The following is a 17,055-nucleotide window of genomic DNA, read 5'->3' on the forward strand; positions in this document are numbered from 1 at the left end:
TTAGAAACCTCTGGGTATTAAGCACATTGTAAATAACCTATCATAACATATCATGCTACAGTCTGTTATATATTTGTGAATGTGCCAATATATTGCCAAAGCATTTTTTTCATGTGTGAATTATATATATATCAAAAATGTTTTTCTTGTAAATTGCAGTGCTTTTGAAGGCTAGCTTAGAAACGTGTATTCAATGAAATTGAAGCCTGGAATAAATGCAGTGTTTTGTAGAGAATATTTCAAGGTCCTGAGTGCATTGTCGCCCCTTTCTCGTTGTGCAGACTGATGACAAACTGCGCCGTCACCTTGCAGAGGCCATTTCTCGCTGCTGTTTGTGGGGCAGTAATAAAGTTGCCTTTGGAGAAGCAGATGCTGTGGCCCCGTTAGTGGAGTACCTGAAATCCAGTGATACGGAAGTTCACCGAGCCACTGCACAAGCTCTGTTCCAGCTTTCAGAGGATATTGATAACTGCATAACCATGCACGAAAATGGCGTCGTGAAGGTAAGAGACAGGACTAGTGAATACGAGTTGTTTAAGGTTGCAACCAAACAAAGCTGTGACAACCTTTTAGTCAGTTATTAAAAACGAGCGACGATTGTGTTATCTTAATTTTAAAGGATATTTGTACTGCACACTATCACCACCAGAGTGGTCCCCTGGAGCTCTATTGTACACATACACACCACCAGGCACCCAGAGGTCATCTCAACAGAATCATTGATTCTCCAGTGACTCGCCATTGTCAAGAAGGGGTCCAATATGGTCGGTTCATAAACGCCGGATATTATGCCCTTTGCATGTCTGATCTGCATCGCCCTGTAACGTAAGTAATTGGTTCCACTGGTGCGTGTCATAGTTAGGAGGAACTATATATGATTAACAGAGACAGAGGCGATTCTTGGAGTCTCAGTAATGTGCAGTAGACCCAACTAAGTGGGATTCCTTCTTTAAAACTGGCGAATCACTCATTCTGTACAGAATGCCCCCAGAAGAATGTGTAGCATTGAACTTATACATTTCTGAAGTGTAGTTACATCCTTTTTTAGTTACTCATTTGTAAATGGTTGTCACACTTGAGTTGATTTTATTTATTCATATTTGTATAGCGTACAGCAGCTCTGAGGCATCCTGGCACTTGTTAAATAGATAGGACATACTTAGTTACAGAGTTATGCAGTTATCATTTACAATCGATGACATTTATGTAATAATAATACAATTAGAGTTTTTTAAACATACTTACATTACAAAATAAGAAGTGAATAGGGTAGTAGGAGATTGGTGGGGTTAGAGGAGAGTTCATTTAGGTAGGCGATTTTGCGATTCTTATGGAAGGCATGGATGGATGTTTCAGCTCTAAGGGTGGCGGGGAGTGAGTTCCACAGTTTAGGCGCTATGTAAGAGAACCCTAACCCTCCTGCTTTGACTCTGTGGTGTGGATGCGAGGTATATGTAGTTGGTTGGTGTACTATGTTCTGGTGGGACGTGCAGATGTGGTTCTTGATATAGCTTCAGTTAGGTATGTGGGCGCAGCGTGATTGCGGCATCTGTGTGTGATAGTGAGGATTTTGACTGTGATGCGGTCTTTAACTTGGAGCCATTTAGCTACATTTCTGGTCTGTGAGATATGGTCTCTTCTAGGGATGCTCAAGTCTGCTCTCAGGGTATTGTTTTGCGTAATTTGAAGTTTGTGTACGTTTTTGATGAGGTGCCTGCTAGGAGAGCATTGTAATAGTCGAGTTTGGCGCCTATGGTTGCTCTGGTTATTGCAATGCAGTTGGGTTTAGAGAGGTAGGGTTTTATGGCATTGACGAGTTTTGTGCTGTATGCTGATGCGGAGGCAATGGCGCTAACTTGCCTGTTCATTGAAAAGGTTGCTGTCAAAATACACACCTAATGTCTTAACAGAAGAAGAGACATTGATAACGGAGTTATCTATGTTAAAGTTACAGTATTGTGGGTTTAGCTTGCCTAGTGTGGCTTTCTGACCAAGTATAAGAATCTCAGTCTTGTCCCCGTTGAGGCATAGACCATTGGCAGCCATCCACGCTTGGATTGTAGCGTAGATTCTGTGTAGTGCCGTGGCATCTTGGTGATAGGATCCAGATAGTGGTAGGAGTACGTGGGTATCGTCAGGATAATTTGTATATGCTATACCCAGAAAGTCAAGTAGGTCGAAGAGAGGTTTTGTGAGGAGGTTGTACAAGGTGGGGGCTGTACAGGACCCTTGGTGTGCCCCACAGTGTATGGTAGTGGGGTCGGCGTTTGCTATGTTGGAGAATACTTTCATAGCTCTGCCTTCCAGAAAGGAGCTAATCCAGGAGGCTACTTGTTTTGAGAAGTGGGCTGCCTGGGTAAGATGGGTAGTAAGGGTCTTGTGATCTACCAGATCAAAGGCTGCCGATAGATCGATCAAGAAGGAGGAGGAGGGCAGGCTCACCTTTGTCCATGATCTGGGCGATTTGGTTTTTTAGGTCAAGTAGGGCAGTTTCCGTTCCATGACCTTTACAGAACCCAGATTGTCTTTTGCCCAATATGGCGTTGGATTCTATGTATAGTTGGATCTGGCTATGGGCTGGCTTGTCCAAGATTTTAAGGAGGAACAGGACTGTTGCTATAGGCCTATAATTGTTAGGCTGGGCCGGGTCTAGTGTGCTTTTTTTTAGAAGAGGGCGTACCCATGCTTCTTTGAGACTGTCAGGAACAATACCTGTTCTGAATGAGGCATTAATGAAGGCAGTTATGAGGGGGGCGAGGTTTGTGCCACATTCCTTAATCCGCACAGAGGGATTTGACACTTCCATAAAAAGACACTGGGGCTCATTACGAGTCCGGACTTGCCGGAATTACCGGGGCATTACAGCCCTGGTGGTCCGGTAAATCCGGCGCTGGCAATTACCGGGGCATTACAGCCCTGGTGGTCCGGTAAATCTGGCGCCGGAAATTCTGTAAATCCCCATTCCCGTGGAGTCCAATAGGACTCCACGGGAATGCGGACCGCGGAAACACCGGCACCATGTCGTAATGGTGCCGGTGTTTCCGTGCATCTCTGTGGGTGGGTGACAGTCCGACCTGACGGGTGGGACGCACCCGCCTGCAGAACTCGTACTTTGACGGTCCGGAAAAGGGTGCCGGTACGGTTATACCAGCACCGTTAATTCCGGACTGGCAAACTTGTAATGAGGACCACTAGCGTCCCTCTTTTGAATGGGTGTTGCTTGGTGGTACATTTTCTATTTTAGCTTTGGGGCAATTCTTCTCGGGATGCGAGTAGACAAGTGTCAGAGAAACGTTTCCCGGAGATATGCTTTGGCTGCATGTCAGTCCCGTATCAAGGCTGCAAAAAGGGAAATGCTTGGAATGGCTGAATAGACATTTCTCAAAAGTGGCAGCTGAAAGGTTTTTATTTGGAAAGCAACACACGTAAAGCAGTTAGTTCCATGCAGACACATAGCAGGATGGCCTTTCAGGTTGAAAGATAAGAGCAAATGACCAGCAAATATATATTTTTCATTATTAGCTTTATTTTTTATTCTGGTATGGTTTAATACAAACCCTTCACAAACACAAAACTATGAAAGTGACACAGTGATGATACTCAGCAACGGCTAAAGGCAGCTAGCGACAGTCGGCCACCTTGCAAGCATTCCTCCTGCTTTTCCCCTAGCCCAGCCCACCTAACAACCAGACACTGCTCCACACCGAGCCCACAGTGAAGCCCACTGCAAAGGGCGAAGGCTGTCGGCGGCAGTCTGCAAAGGCAGCAACAGCGTAAAAAGGCTCTGATAATATGAGGCAATAGACTGGTATGATCTTTGTGGTGGATTAAAAGTCCCGAAGCCAGGTACTTTTGAAGGTTCTCTCTCTGCTTTATGCTGAATGGTTGACGGCTTGCTTTCAGACACTCTGGGGGTCATTACGAGTATGGAGGTAACCATGGTACTATTAGCGCCATGGCTACCCCCATACTGCATACCGGGTCCGGGTTCCCTGAATGGGGAAATACCAGGCCATTCCAACCTTGGAGGACCCGGTATTTCCCCATTCAGGGAACCCATTCCCATTCGAGCCCCCATTGGGCTCAATGGGAATGGGGAGGGAGCTAACAATGGGCCTGTTAATAACAGGCCCGTTGTTAGCTCCCTGGTCCTTTAGCGGCTCCCACTAAGGGTGACTGGCTCATAGAGCTTAACTGTAACATCGATATCTCCAATTTTCCTTGCCCCTGGACCGATCACGGCATTAGCCTATTTAATATTCCAGTTTCTAAGCTCCCTCCAACTGCAGCACCGCCTTTGCACCCCACAGCAACACAGTGCACCTGCAACATTACCAAACCCCGCCTCTTACCGTAACTAGATGACCTTCTCCTCTCACAGCCTCCTCGTAAAGACCCAGCTGCCTTAGTAGACTTGTATAACTCTACTCCCACACAGGCTATCAATACCCCCTTACCCTACGAAAAGCCGGAGCGGCCTTAGACCTCAATTCCTTGTTCTCTGCTGACCGTAAAGCCCTCTGCCTCCTTAAACTTGAGGCGGAATATAAATGGAAGAATAACGCCACTGAGCCCAACAAAGCTGGTTTCACTCGTGTTGCAAGAGAATACAAAAAGGCTGTTCTACAAGAAATAGGTGCTTCATACAACACTAGAATTGTGAATGCAAATTTCAATACTAGGGAGTTCTTTGCTATACCGAGGGAGCTGGAATCGCCTGTCCCCCGCCTTCTAATTGTACTGCGGATACTAAATGGTGCGCCAATATCCAACATCCACTGATGCACCTGCCAACCCCCATAACTTACCATTATTTTACGTCAAACTGGTCACTGAAATGAGTCCTCTAGATCATGAAAGGCCTCAAACCCTCCCGTTGCCAGAAGGACAGTGCCGAACACCTCACACTGTTCATTACTACCCTTATCAATACTTAATTCTCTGCATGATCTGTGCCTACTAGTCTCAAGGATGCCTGGGTGCTCCCCCTGCTAGAAAAAACAACGCTGGACCAGACATCCCCACAAATTACTACCCTATCACCACTGTCCCCTTTCTCCGTATAATACTGGATTGAACAGAAAACCTACAGATCTAGCTTTATCTGGAATCCTGCACTCTTCTATGGCTACGTCAATATGGCTTCCGACCAGACCATGGCACTGAATCAGCATTGTTGGACTTCAAAAACGAACTGGACTGGATTAGGGATGCAGGCAATGCAGCCCTCCTCCTTCTGCTGGAGCTGTCGGCCGCCTTTGACCTTTTGGACCACCAAATCCCATGTCATACCTTACCTCCACAGTGCACTTCTCACCTGAAGCCATTTCCTTGATCTCCTTCTTGTTATCAGACAGATCTACGAGAGTGTTCTCATCCAACGTCTCAGCCCCTCTGGCTCCTGTCACTTGTGTTTCACAAGGCTTGTGTGTCTCCCCCACCCTTTATAATATCTTTACCAACCCCCTATTTGGCCACGGAATATCCTACACTACGCTGATGACACTCATCTCCTTCTCACTGGTAACTACTCTACTGACTCCAGCAATCTGCTCTCTCTACCATACCATCCACGCCTGGATGGTATCCCAGCTTCTCTGCATCAATGATGAAAAGAAAACAATTCTCCTGGTTGGCTCGCAAACCTTACTTAGTAAACTTGACCCGGCCTACATATTTTTCACCATTGAAGGCATCACCATCCCTGTCTCCAGTAATGTCAAGAACTTGGGGGTACACCTAGATGCCACCCTGTCCTTATCAAGGCAAGGGAATGTGATAGCAAACTAATTACTGCCTGCAGACCTTTCCTAACTACTGACAGCTGCATCACTATTGCCAGAGCATTCATTGGTTCGAGATTGGATTACTTCAATGCCCTCTTTGCAGGGACTTCTGCATGCAACATCAATAAACTCCAAACTATTCAAAATAATGCACTCAGTTTCCCATTGTACAAGTTCCCCAAAAGGAAGGTCTGGTTACACAAAGCTAGTCAGAGGCTCAGGAGTAATGTTGGGAATTAAGTTTGTAATTGAGTCTAGGAGTTTGGTATTGCTTTCTTTTCATGAACTCTGCATTGTAGGAAGCTGGAGTAGTCCTAATTTTATGACACAACAAGGAGGCTTCACATTATGCAATAATCTTTACTAGTGACACATAGCAGCAAAGAAATCTTTTGTAAAAATCAATAACCTTTTGGGAAAAAAACAGAACAAACACAGTATTCCATAAGAACACACAGGGAAGAAACCCAGTCCAAGATGGGGCCCAGAACTAGCCCATGCAACCAATCAGCAAGGACCCACCACGATAAAAGTCCCTTCCTCTAAACACAACTCCTCTTCTGAAGCTGCATTCTGACGCCGTTTGCAAGCGAAACAGTATATGACAACACTCCAACTGATGACCAGCTCCGCCGGCCTCTTGCGACATATCTTCCAGAGTTTTCCAACCAATCTTCTTCCTTGAGACTCATCACCCTGAAGCTGGAAATGAAACAACAAATCAGCAATGTGTGGGTTTGTTGGAATAATACTCGCTGCCTTATCTTTAATAGAATCTAAAACCCTCTCACGATAGTGAGGGGGATTAGTCATTCAAGATGGAGTGAACTCCAGTCAGCATTGATTGGCCAAGGAGCTTTGTGAGGTTGTTTGGAATATTTTTTTTATTTTTTAAAAACTTTATTTAAAGCACTTGACATTACAGAGAAGGGCGAGCAAGAGGCTGCACTCGACAATCACAGTATCAATACCAACAGTTGGTGTACAGTAACGACGTCCATGCATAGAAGATATTGCGCCTGGTTACTCAGTAAGCAAATGAATGAACAACAATTAATGCATAATTCAGGTATGGTTGCTGATGGGAGAAGCAAACACTGATGACCCATCAACGTCACTGGTGGATATAGCGGAGAGATAAGAACGGAATGGGGACCAGATATATCTGGGCTGGGATGTTGGGGGAAGCTGAGACACCCAGGCCTCCTCAGTGTCTGAGGCCCAGGTTACATCAGCAAGCCACTGTGAATGTGTGGGGACATGGGGCCTGAGCCAGCATAATAGGATGCAACGTGTTGCGAGAAGCACACAGAGTCCTGCCAGTCTCCTGGAGTCTCGGCCAAGGCCGGGAAGGTCATGGAATAGACAACTCCGTTGGGACGTGGTGATAACGTGATCCAGGATGGTAGACATTGTGGGGCAAACCTCCCCCAGAATTGGGTAAGGGATGGGCATGACCAGAGCATATGGATGTAAGATGCTTCCCCAGAGCCGCACCTGGGGCACCTGGGGGAATGATCTGGCGATATGCCGTGCAACCTGCGAGGAGTGTGGTGAAACTTGTGTAAGATTTTGAATTGAATAAGTTTGAGCTCAAATTAAAGGGCACTTCGTGGGTGCGAGCACACATACGTTTCCAGCGTTGATCAGTGATGTCAGTCTCTAGGTCCTCTGCCCAAGTGCATTTAAGTTTGATGAACGGTGGAATGGACTTGGATTGTAGTAGAGTATATAGTCTGGAGATCTTCCCCCTAGAAGTGCTGGTGTCCATGAGTTCAGCGAGAATAGGATTATCAGGGGGAATGGTGGGAAAACTCGGGTAGCTCCTCATAAGGAAGCGGTGGAGGCCTGAGTATTGAAGCCATACGGGTGACCTCCTTCGCACGGCCTCGGGTAAATCTGCCCACTCCAGGAAGTTGTCTTGATCAAAACATTGTGGATTGATACCAACCTTGACTCTGCCGAAAGGTGCGCTATAGAGGGTGGAATGGAGCGGTCCCGAGGGAAAATTCCAAAGAGGAAAAGAGCCGTGGAAGGAACAAGGCACGTTAGACAACACCCACATTTTAGATAAAGCCAGAAGCGTAGTGCCTACCGGATCCAGTGGACTGCAGCCAAGACTCGGAGGGCTGAACTAGGGAATTAATGTCACGCCAATTGACCGCCCGCTGTTCTAATCTGCCATGTGGAGGAGGATTTGTGGTATTGAACCAGTGCTAGGCAAATTGGGCCTGGGCGACCAGCCAGTATTTCTTGAAATTGGGAGCTCCGAAGCCGCCACTAACCAATGGGGTGGCCAGTGTGTCTAATTTAAGACGGACTGCGCCGGAGTGCCACAGAAACATGTTAATGGTGTGATTCAGAGATTGGAAGAATTCTCTGCCGGGCCACATGGGGAGGTTAATGAAACGGTAAAGGAGTTGAGGGAGCACAATCATTTTTAAGATACCGACCCTGCTGGCTAGAGAGATTGGGAGTTTAGCCCACCCGGATCATTTCTTAGTGAGTGTGGTTAAGTAGTTCTGGAAGTTGGACTTGAATACTAATTCGGGTTGTCGGGCAACGACTACCCCAAGGTAGGTGATCTCAGATTGTGCCCAGGCAAACCCCATGAGGTTCGGGAGGGGGGATAGTGACGTCGGTAAGAGGGAAGAGCGTGGATTTGGAGCAGTTTACTTTGAGTCCAGATATCCGGCCAAAGTGGATCACAAGGTTCGGGGCGAAAATGTGTTCCAGCGAGTGAATAAATAGTAAGGAGTCATCAGCGTACAAGGAGATTATGTCCAGTGTACCCAGCAATCTCAGACCATGGTGCGAATGCACCTAGGTCATTTGGAATCTTAAATAAGATTCTAAACTGCCTTTTATTCCAACCAAGAACAGAGAAAATCATAGCTATCCAGAGTTCGTGAGAAAGAGCAGTGTAAACCAAAGAAAAAGACTTGTAATGAGCCAGCAGTCAAGGAGAAGATTCAGCAGCACTACACAACCAAGAAGGAACTGTAAGATAAGTGCAAGTTACCTATGGAAAGCGTTTAATGAAATGTTTAAGTGAATGACTCACGTGAGAGTTTAAATGCAGTAATATTTTCAGTCAGAACGTTTGTGCTCTGTAGAAAGACTCCTCATCTGCAGTACGAAGTTGTTAAACCAGTTAAAAGTTAAATTAAAAGTGTATTTAAAGTTGTGTGTGTGGAGAACAGTAGTGTGTGTACAGCAAGAGTAAGGAAGCGTTGTTTTCAGAATGTGGGTGCCTTTGAAGAGCCGTTGTGACTATTAGAATACAGGTCCTGGAAACGCATGAGCCGTGTCGGCGTGTAATCGGGAATCAAAATCCTGTCAGAGGTTTGTCGCCAGACAGCAGCATGGTGAAACGGGAGAAACTGTGAGGTGCAAGCGTTACTCAGAGCACTGTCTCGCTGTTCGAGTAAACCAGTTTAAGTGGAAAGTAAAGTTTTTCTATGCACATCTTCGTGTAAAAGAAGTTAACTATAGTGCGCAATATAAGAGAAGCTTTGAGATTAAGGAAAGCGGAAAATCAGTGCAACATCCTTCCTATGGCTGTTCATGTGCAAGGAAACGCTTCCAGCAGTTGAGTTAGTAGCAGTTCATGTTGTTTTATACGCATTTTTCTAAAAGGAGAGATAAACATTAATATTGCAAGAGTGAAACTGAGAGTTCTCATCAATTAAGGATTACAGATCAGAGCTGAGAAAGTGGTCAAAGGCACAGTCAAACCAGTGGTGATATTTTGTGAACAAATTGTAAAATATAGTCAAAGGTTTGAGGAAAAGTTCAAACTCATAGTGTGCAAGTACCAGCAGTAGAGGAATTTAATGGACATTTACGGGGTAATTCATGGAATAAATGTGCACCGAAAACGGGGACAGAAGCGTGGAAACCGCAGCGCACGCGTGTGAAACGCGTGCAAGCGCCCATTTCCCTAATTCATGGGACACGCGTGGCTTACTCTCGACCTGTGCCGAATAGCAACACGGCGGGGCGTACCGGTGGACATGGTGGTGCCCCCAAATCCCCAACCACACGCACAGCCGCTGCGTATAGGAGGGCAAAGGGCATGTGGCGAGGCAGCCCGTACTCAGCTTGTGGCTACATTTTTCACCTAAAATCCCACCCCTGCGAAGTGCACACAGGCCTGGCACATTCCAGGTGACAATCGATGATGACAAATGGACAGTCAACTGTCACAATCTTACCACCCTGATAATGTGTCCTTGGAATTGCCACATTGTGTTCATCCCGCAGCTACTTAAACAAAAACATTCCCGTGTGACCAAAAGGCACACATGCAAGGTGCATAATCCACCACCCCCATGCAAAACAGCACATCCAAATCCTGGTATGTCACCTAAACCCTCCCAAACCCCATGTCACCCACCTGACACACCATGCCATGGCATGCATAGTGAAAATTCAAAATAAATGCAGAACACATGACTCTAGGCCATAGTTAGAGATCAGTCGTTGCTGTTGTCTCCCTCTGGTTGAATATCAGGAGACGTGCGTGGTAAGGGTGCCTGCCCATGCATAGCCCCGGCATGCCCCTCCATGGCAGCAAGCATGCGGGTCTGGTAAGCCTGGTCCTGCAGGAAGATGGCACGGGGGTCCCCATGCAGCACCTCCTGCAAGGTCTCACATGTAGCACAGAGTTCTGCCTGCAAGGCCTCATGTGACAGACTGACTCCTGATGGCTTGCATGGAGTTCAGCTGAGATGGTGTGTTCCAGCTGCTCCATCCGCTGTTTCGCCCATGTACCCTGGCTCATCAAAAGTATAGCCAGAGTAGTTCTGAGGGAGATGTTCTCTTCCCTCAAGGCTTCCCTGTGGGCCTCTGCCTCAGCAGCCATGGCTGGGCACAGAGCCTCCAGTTCAGCCCATCAGTCCCTGTTGGAGGCCAACGTGTCCAGCCTGTGTGAGCGGCACGTGGACTGAGTTGCCTCCTGCTGGAGCTCCACCTGCCTTTCAGGGGGGAGAATGGAAACAGCCACACATTCCACGCTCTGAGCCATCATCTCATATGATGCCCCTGTTGCTGTGCAATGGCATACATGGTATTCTCCTAACACAGTGTTCCCCGGTGGTACACGGCCACCGCGTTGCCAGACAGCACACCTGTTGGGCCCAAGGAGATCTGGTCCTTGCTGCGCTGGCGCTGCTTGTGACTGCAGGACTGCATTCCTCTGTTGATCTGCTGCTCCAGGAACAGGAGCAACTGGTGTGGAGCATGTACCTACATCCGTAACCACCACAGGCGGACATACCAACACTGACTGTCCCCTTGAGGGGAATCCCCCCTCTGCAGGTGTGTTGGACAGAACAGCATCCACTGCAGAATCACCACTCACCAGCAATGGCATGGACGGATCAATATCCGATTCGGCATCAGAGGCAAAGAGATCCTCAGAGGTGTACCCAGAGCCAGCCCTGCACAGGATGGTCTGGAGCACCAGTGGATGCTCATGGGCTACCACACCACGCCCTGCACTGGTGCCTGGTTGGTGCCCTGAACCCTCCGCCCTCTCTGCCATATCCTCCTCCTCCTCTGCTCCCAGTGCCTCATCACCTGCAAATAACCAAAAGAACACATGAGCGCACTTGTCAACAGCATATACCACACACATAGGCATCACAATGTTGACAGCCAAAACATGAAGCAGCCATGTCCCACATGACACAAACTTCGGCATGCATGCAGTTGCAATGAAATGGAAGGGGACCCTGAAAGCAGACATGGACGCATGTGAAATGTGAAGCCAACATATGTACTGCATGTTGCATAGCACCTACATCACACACAAGCTGCTGCCTGGCATAGACCATATACAAAAATTACAGATGCCAACAAACAGATGGCACATAGCATAGGCATGGCAGAACTGTCAACCAGCCCCAGATGGAAGTTAAATAGTACTGTTCGTGACCCATGTGAAATGCATGTCACCATACAGTACATATAAATCATTACAAAAAAAAGGACACGTGTCACAGGATGCAACAACGCTAGTGTGTTGCAATACAGTGAAAGAAGGCACATGGATACAGTAATGCTAGGTGGCTTTGACATCACACAAGTGAATAGGCATGTAGAAGGCTGAAACAGGCCTCAGAAGTGTGTGGGTGCAGTGCAGTACACGTGTACGGCCTCAACTATCGATAGAAACACCAACGCAGTAATGCCAATCTTGTGTCATGATGGCTCTGTAAGAGCAAGTGCAGTCATCATGTGCAAAGGGTTTGCAGTAGGTTGTAGGGATACAGTAACACCCCACCCCATTTTGGGGAATGGCTGGGAGGCAGTGCATGGCTAAGACTGGTGGATCAGAGTACTATGTGGTAGCAGAAAGTGTGGGCGGGTGTAAATTGCATCATCTCAGTCATCTGAGACTACAGAAGATGAGATGAGAACAGAAAGCATAACACACGAGGAATCGTCAGAAGCTCACCCAGACACGGAGAAGATGCAACACCAGTTGCATAGAGGCAGGGAGGCTGTACCAGAGGGAGGCTTATGCTCGACACAGACAAGGACACCCAAAAAATGGCTGTGATGAGGAACTGATAACCCTAAGTGAGCATGAAAGGGATGACTAAATACCATGATACAGATCAAATACCGGAGATGGAGTAGAATGAGTAGCTTGACACAGACCCATAGGGGCCTGCTGGGAATGCACATGGTTCATCAATGAACACTCATGTCCACTGTGAGCCTGTGCCATCTGCACAGTCCAAGTGAGACACCCTGCATCAAAGATAAAGGATGTACCACACAGTACATGTCTGGCAGAGTAGCAGAGGGAAGTGCATATACACAGAATTTGGGGACAGGCCGTTGCAGTAGTCCAACATGTGAATTACCAGTACCATGGAGACAGTGAGCTGCTGGGGGACAGAGAGGCAAGGATGCATGCCCCTGCAGGGGACCAGCTTGCAGGGTGACCTCACAGTGACGTCAGTCATGTGACAACATAGGTTGAATGTTGAGTGGAAGATCATCACAGACTATCTGCAAACATGTCTGGGAGCAAAGATATGGACAAGAGAGGCTGCCGAGTGTTTGGCATTTAAGGATGGTGCAGGTGTGGTGCTGAGAATTGGCTCGGTGTGCAGCACATGGCCTGTATGCAGACTGCATCACAAGAAGCACTTATCAGTCAAGCATCACATGGGTCACACATGGCAGTCACGACTACATAGCCTGATCTGGCAGTCAATCACAACACATAACCCAATCAAAATACACATGGGCTGGACACACATGCATCAACACTCACCGGACATTGCATCATAATCCATCATGTCTCCCATTTCTTGGATCTGAGCCTCATCGATGAACCCTGCAGCGATTTCCTCGTGTATAGTGAGTTCATCGTCCTCTGGTGGCGGCCCACTGCCAGTCACCAGAGTAGAGGCGTAATTAGAATTCTGCTTGTTTTTTGCTCGGCGTCGGAGGTCAGACTAACGCTTATAGCAATCATCAGCTGTGCGCTTCTCAAATCCCATTGCGCTGACACGTTCTGCGATGCACTGCCAGTGGGCCTTAAGCTTGGCAGGCGTAGTATTGCACCCTGTCGTCACCAGCATTTCGCGCTTGTGTCCCGGCACATAGCCCACAAATGCATCCAGTTCCACCTCATTGAAACTCTTCTTCCTTGATGTGCCGGAGGCCTGAGCTGTGTCTGCGGTCCCAGCCTGTTGTGCAGGAACACGCTTTCTCCTCTTCGTAGGTGGTACAGACCCTGAGTGGCTACTGACGCTCAGGCCAGTAGGGGCAGGGGCGCAGGTGGACTGGCCAATGGGAGCAGGCAATGGCATGACGATGGAAGGCCTGAGTAGAGGCATTGGCTGCTGGGTGCTGTCGCCAGGACCCAGCGCCACAACTGCCTCGGTGCCAAGGGCTGTGACCAACACAGTCCTGGCTAGCTGACTCACAGCCGGGGTGGTATCAGCTGCATCTGCCACAACCTGGCTGCTTGGGGCAGTAGATGTCACTACTGCCTCAGATACATGTGGCTTGGCCACAGTAACCTTAGCCACACGTGCCTTGCCCTTCCCGGCACGGAAATCTCCCTGGGAGTCTTCCTGTGCCTGTGCAAATACAGCCCGCGATGGCTGACCCCTAGCCTGGGTGGTGGTAGCTGCAGCTGCACCTGCAGCGGCCGCAACCTGGGGGCTTGTGACAGCAGATGACACTGCCTGTCGGGGCAGACAGGCGCTGGGGATGTCTGCAGCAGCTGCATCACCCTGACCCGCTGGGGGGGACATAGCTGTCCCAGCATGTGCCTGGACATCCTGCCCTTGTGGACCACCCTGCCCACATCCCCCACCGCGGCCACTTTGGCCTTCCTGGACTCCCTGGCCACGTGCCCCACCACAGCCACCTCTGAAAGGTCACCCAGCTTTGCCACCCTTACCACTTGGTGGCCTCCCAACCATGGCACTGATGGGCTAGTGCGAATGGGAGGTGCACACAATTGTCCTGGGCAATTGGAGTGAAGGGAGCAGGGCACCTGATGGTAAACGTACCCCTGTGCTCCTGCGAGGGTGTCCGTGACCTCTGGGGAAAAATGATGGGTCTCACAACGCTCAGGCACCCCAAAAACAAAGATTCACGCACACGCAACCCCTGATAGCCCGCATGCATGGAATAAACGTCCCGCAGTACGTCTTGGCACCCAGGAACACAATAAATGCGCAAGCATGGAACACACAGGCTACTCTGACCTCGAAAATGGGGTACACGACACACAGGGGCAAACACAGTGGGAAGAAAGGGTACGCGACTCACCATCTGCCTTGAATGAAAAAGAAAAAAAACACACGTGTGCGTGTAGGCAACACCCCCACCAATACAAGAAGTACGAACTGTAACCGTAGTGAAGATATCGCGTGTGAACCCACAAGAAGAAGAATCACACGCGTCGGTCCCCGCAAAAAGCATGTACAGTGAACTGGTGTCCTACTTGGACCTTTAATCCGTACCGAAGGCAACGCCCATGCTCGTCATGTCACTTATGCGCTTACGCATTAAGGGCCTTTCCTCGAATTTCATGCTAACACGCTGTTTTTGCACGTGCGGAGTCACTCTGCATCAAGCTGGCCACGCAACAACACACGGAAGACCACGCTCCTGCCCACAAGGGCATTTACCTGCCTGCCACCGCCCCGAGCTGCCTCCTACGAGCCATCTGCTGCTGCCAGCCCACTCAGTGTGCCTGCTGCCTAAGTGCCCTGCAATTTGGTGCCTGCACAGAAGCCATTGCCAGGGATCCTGTTGCTGAGACCACCTCTGCTGACACAGAAGACTCCCGACTGCTGTACCATCGCTCCACAGCCCAGCCCCAGGACCCAGTTGCCCACCCACACCTGCCTCGGGGGTTGCTATGTCAGACTAAGCAACATCTGGGGCTAGTGGCAACCCCCCCGGCAGAGAGGCAGAGGGCTGCCAGCTTCAGTCCCAATGAAGTTGGCATCCTGGTGGAGCAAGTCCTGGGACATTATGATGCCCTCTTCTCAACATCGCGCCTCGACAAGGAAGGATGGAGTAGGGTCTAGGCGGACATCGTGGGTGCCATCAACGCACAGGGGGTGGCACCCCGCGACTACGACCGCGTCTGGAAGCGCTGGGAGGACTTCAAGTCCAGGACCCTCAACAAGGCCCGGTGCCTCGTCGCGGCTGATGATGAAATGGGGCGTCGGGCCAGTTGAGAAACAAACAGATGAGGGTCCTGGAGCGCATACACTCAGCGCTTTACCACCAGGTCCTACAGTTGCAGCACCGTCTGGAGTCGAGTGGTAAGTGTCCATGTGTCCTTGTCCAGCGTAGTGCATGTTGAGGTGTGGCTGGAGTGTGCACCTTGTCCTTATGTCTGGCATGCCCCATGTATGGATGTCTGTGTGCAGGGCAATGGCAGTGCTGCATGTGAGCTCAGTCAAGCGTGTTCGACATCAAAGGTGTCTGTGTTGCAATGCATAATGTACACCAGCATGTGACGACGCACACATGTTTGCATGCCTGCGTCTGTACTTGGCCATGCGAGGGGTGTGAGACATGGATGCTTATGTCACCTTCATGGATATGCATGGTGTAAATGTGCGTGCGTCTTAGTAGTGAGTGTGTGACTGGACAACACCATGGATGTATGACACATGAGCATCACAATGCGTGATTGACTGATGCAGCCTAGTTGTCCATGAGTGCACTGTGACGGGAGGTCTATATGGCCTGATGCATGACTGTCCGGTGATGTGTGTGCATGTGCCATGATGCATGTGCCATGATGCATGTGAGGTTCAGCCCATCTTCTGATGTTACTGCAGTGCCTTGGATATGGATGTAAATGTCTATTGCACGTGGCATGCTTGTTTGTGCATGTGTGTTGCTTGCACTGATCGTCTGTTGTGGAGGGTCATGATGGTAATGACGTTTGACAGTGCCACTCGTGCATTTGCTTTGTGTCTAGCAGACATTTGTTAATGCATGGGTTCAATGTCTCCCGATCTACAGCGGCATTGGTGGAAGAGGCCGGAGACAGTGCTGTGGAGCAACGCAGTGGGGATGCCTCCACCAGGAGGAGATGCAAGGCCCAGTCCTCCTCCCAGGTTACAACATCTTCCGGGAGCGAGCGGACTGGTGCCGCGTCCACAAGAATGGCCACAGCTGCTGTGGGGATGCCCAAGAAGGCGAAGTTGGATGTGGGCTCTTTCAGCAGTGGCTGGGATGGGTGAGCTCCCACAGGGGCAATCCGATGCGGAAGATGGTCCCGGAGTCATCCAGGTTGGTAGGGGAGGAGGAGGAGGATGAGGAGGAGAAAGAGGAGGAGGAGGAGGAGGCAGCATCAGAACAGCACATGAGGCCTGGAGGGGCTGATGCCACAGGTGCAATTGTTGCAGTCCAGGGGCAGTAGCAGGATGCAGCGCAGGTCATCGCGGAGGGACCTGTGCCTAATCCTGTCCCTGATCCTGTGACTGCATCAGTGTGCACCTGCAGGCATGCCTCAGTCCAGGCCGGTCCGCAGGTAGATGAGTCCATGTCAATTGACCTTCCTCTACCTGTAGGCCAGGTAATCCGTGACAGGGTTGAGCCTGTGCTAGTCAGTGTTGCGATGCGCACAACCGTCATTCGTGATGACGTGCGTGGTTCCTGGTGAGACAATACACATCATCACAAAGAGGTCTGTGCCATCCTGAACCGGCTAGCACAGCTCATTGTCGCGGGTTTGCTACATGTGTTGGGCCCTGCTGCAACC

General features: G+C 49.4%; 1 protein-coding gene across 1 annotated transcript in view; it reads left to right on the plus strand.

The window, feature by feature from the left end:
- The window catches only part of ODAD2 (outer dynein arm docking complex subunit 2), a 1,183,909-nt gene that overhangs the window by 1,124,491 nt on the left and 42,363 nt on the right, over window positions 1-17,055 (plus strand). The window contains exon 19 of the mRNA XM_069648108.1: window positions 282-503. Coding sequence (XP_069504209.1) covers window positions 282-503 — 222 coding nt within the window. The remainder of the gene's footprint in view (window positions 1-281; window positions 504-17,055) is intronic.

This window comes from Ambystoma mexicanum, chromosome 2q (assembly GCF_040938575.1).
Source record: "Ambystoma mexicanum isolate Mex_15411 chromosome 2q, UKY_AmexF1_1, whole genome shotgun sequence".
Classification (NCBI taxonomy): domain Eukaryota; kingdom Metazoa; phylum Chordata; class Amphibia; order Caudata; family Ambystomatidae; genus Ambystoma; species Ambystoma mexicanum.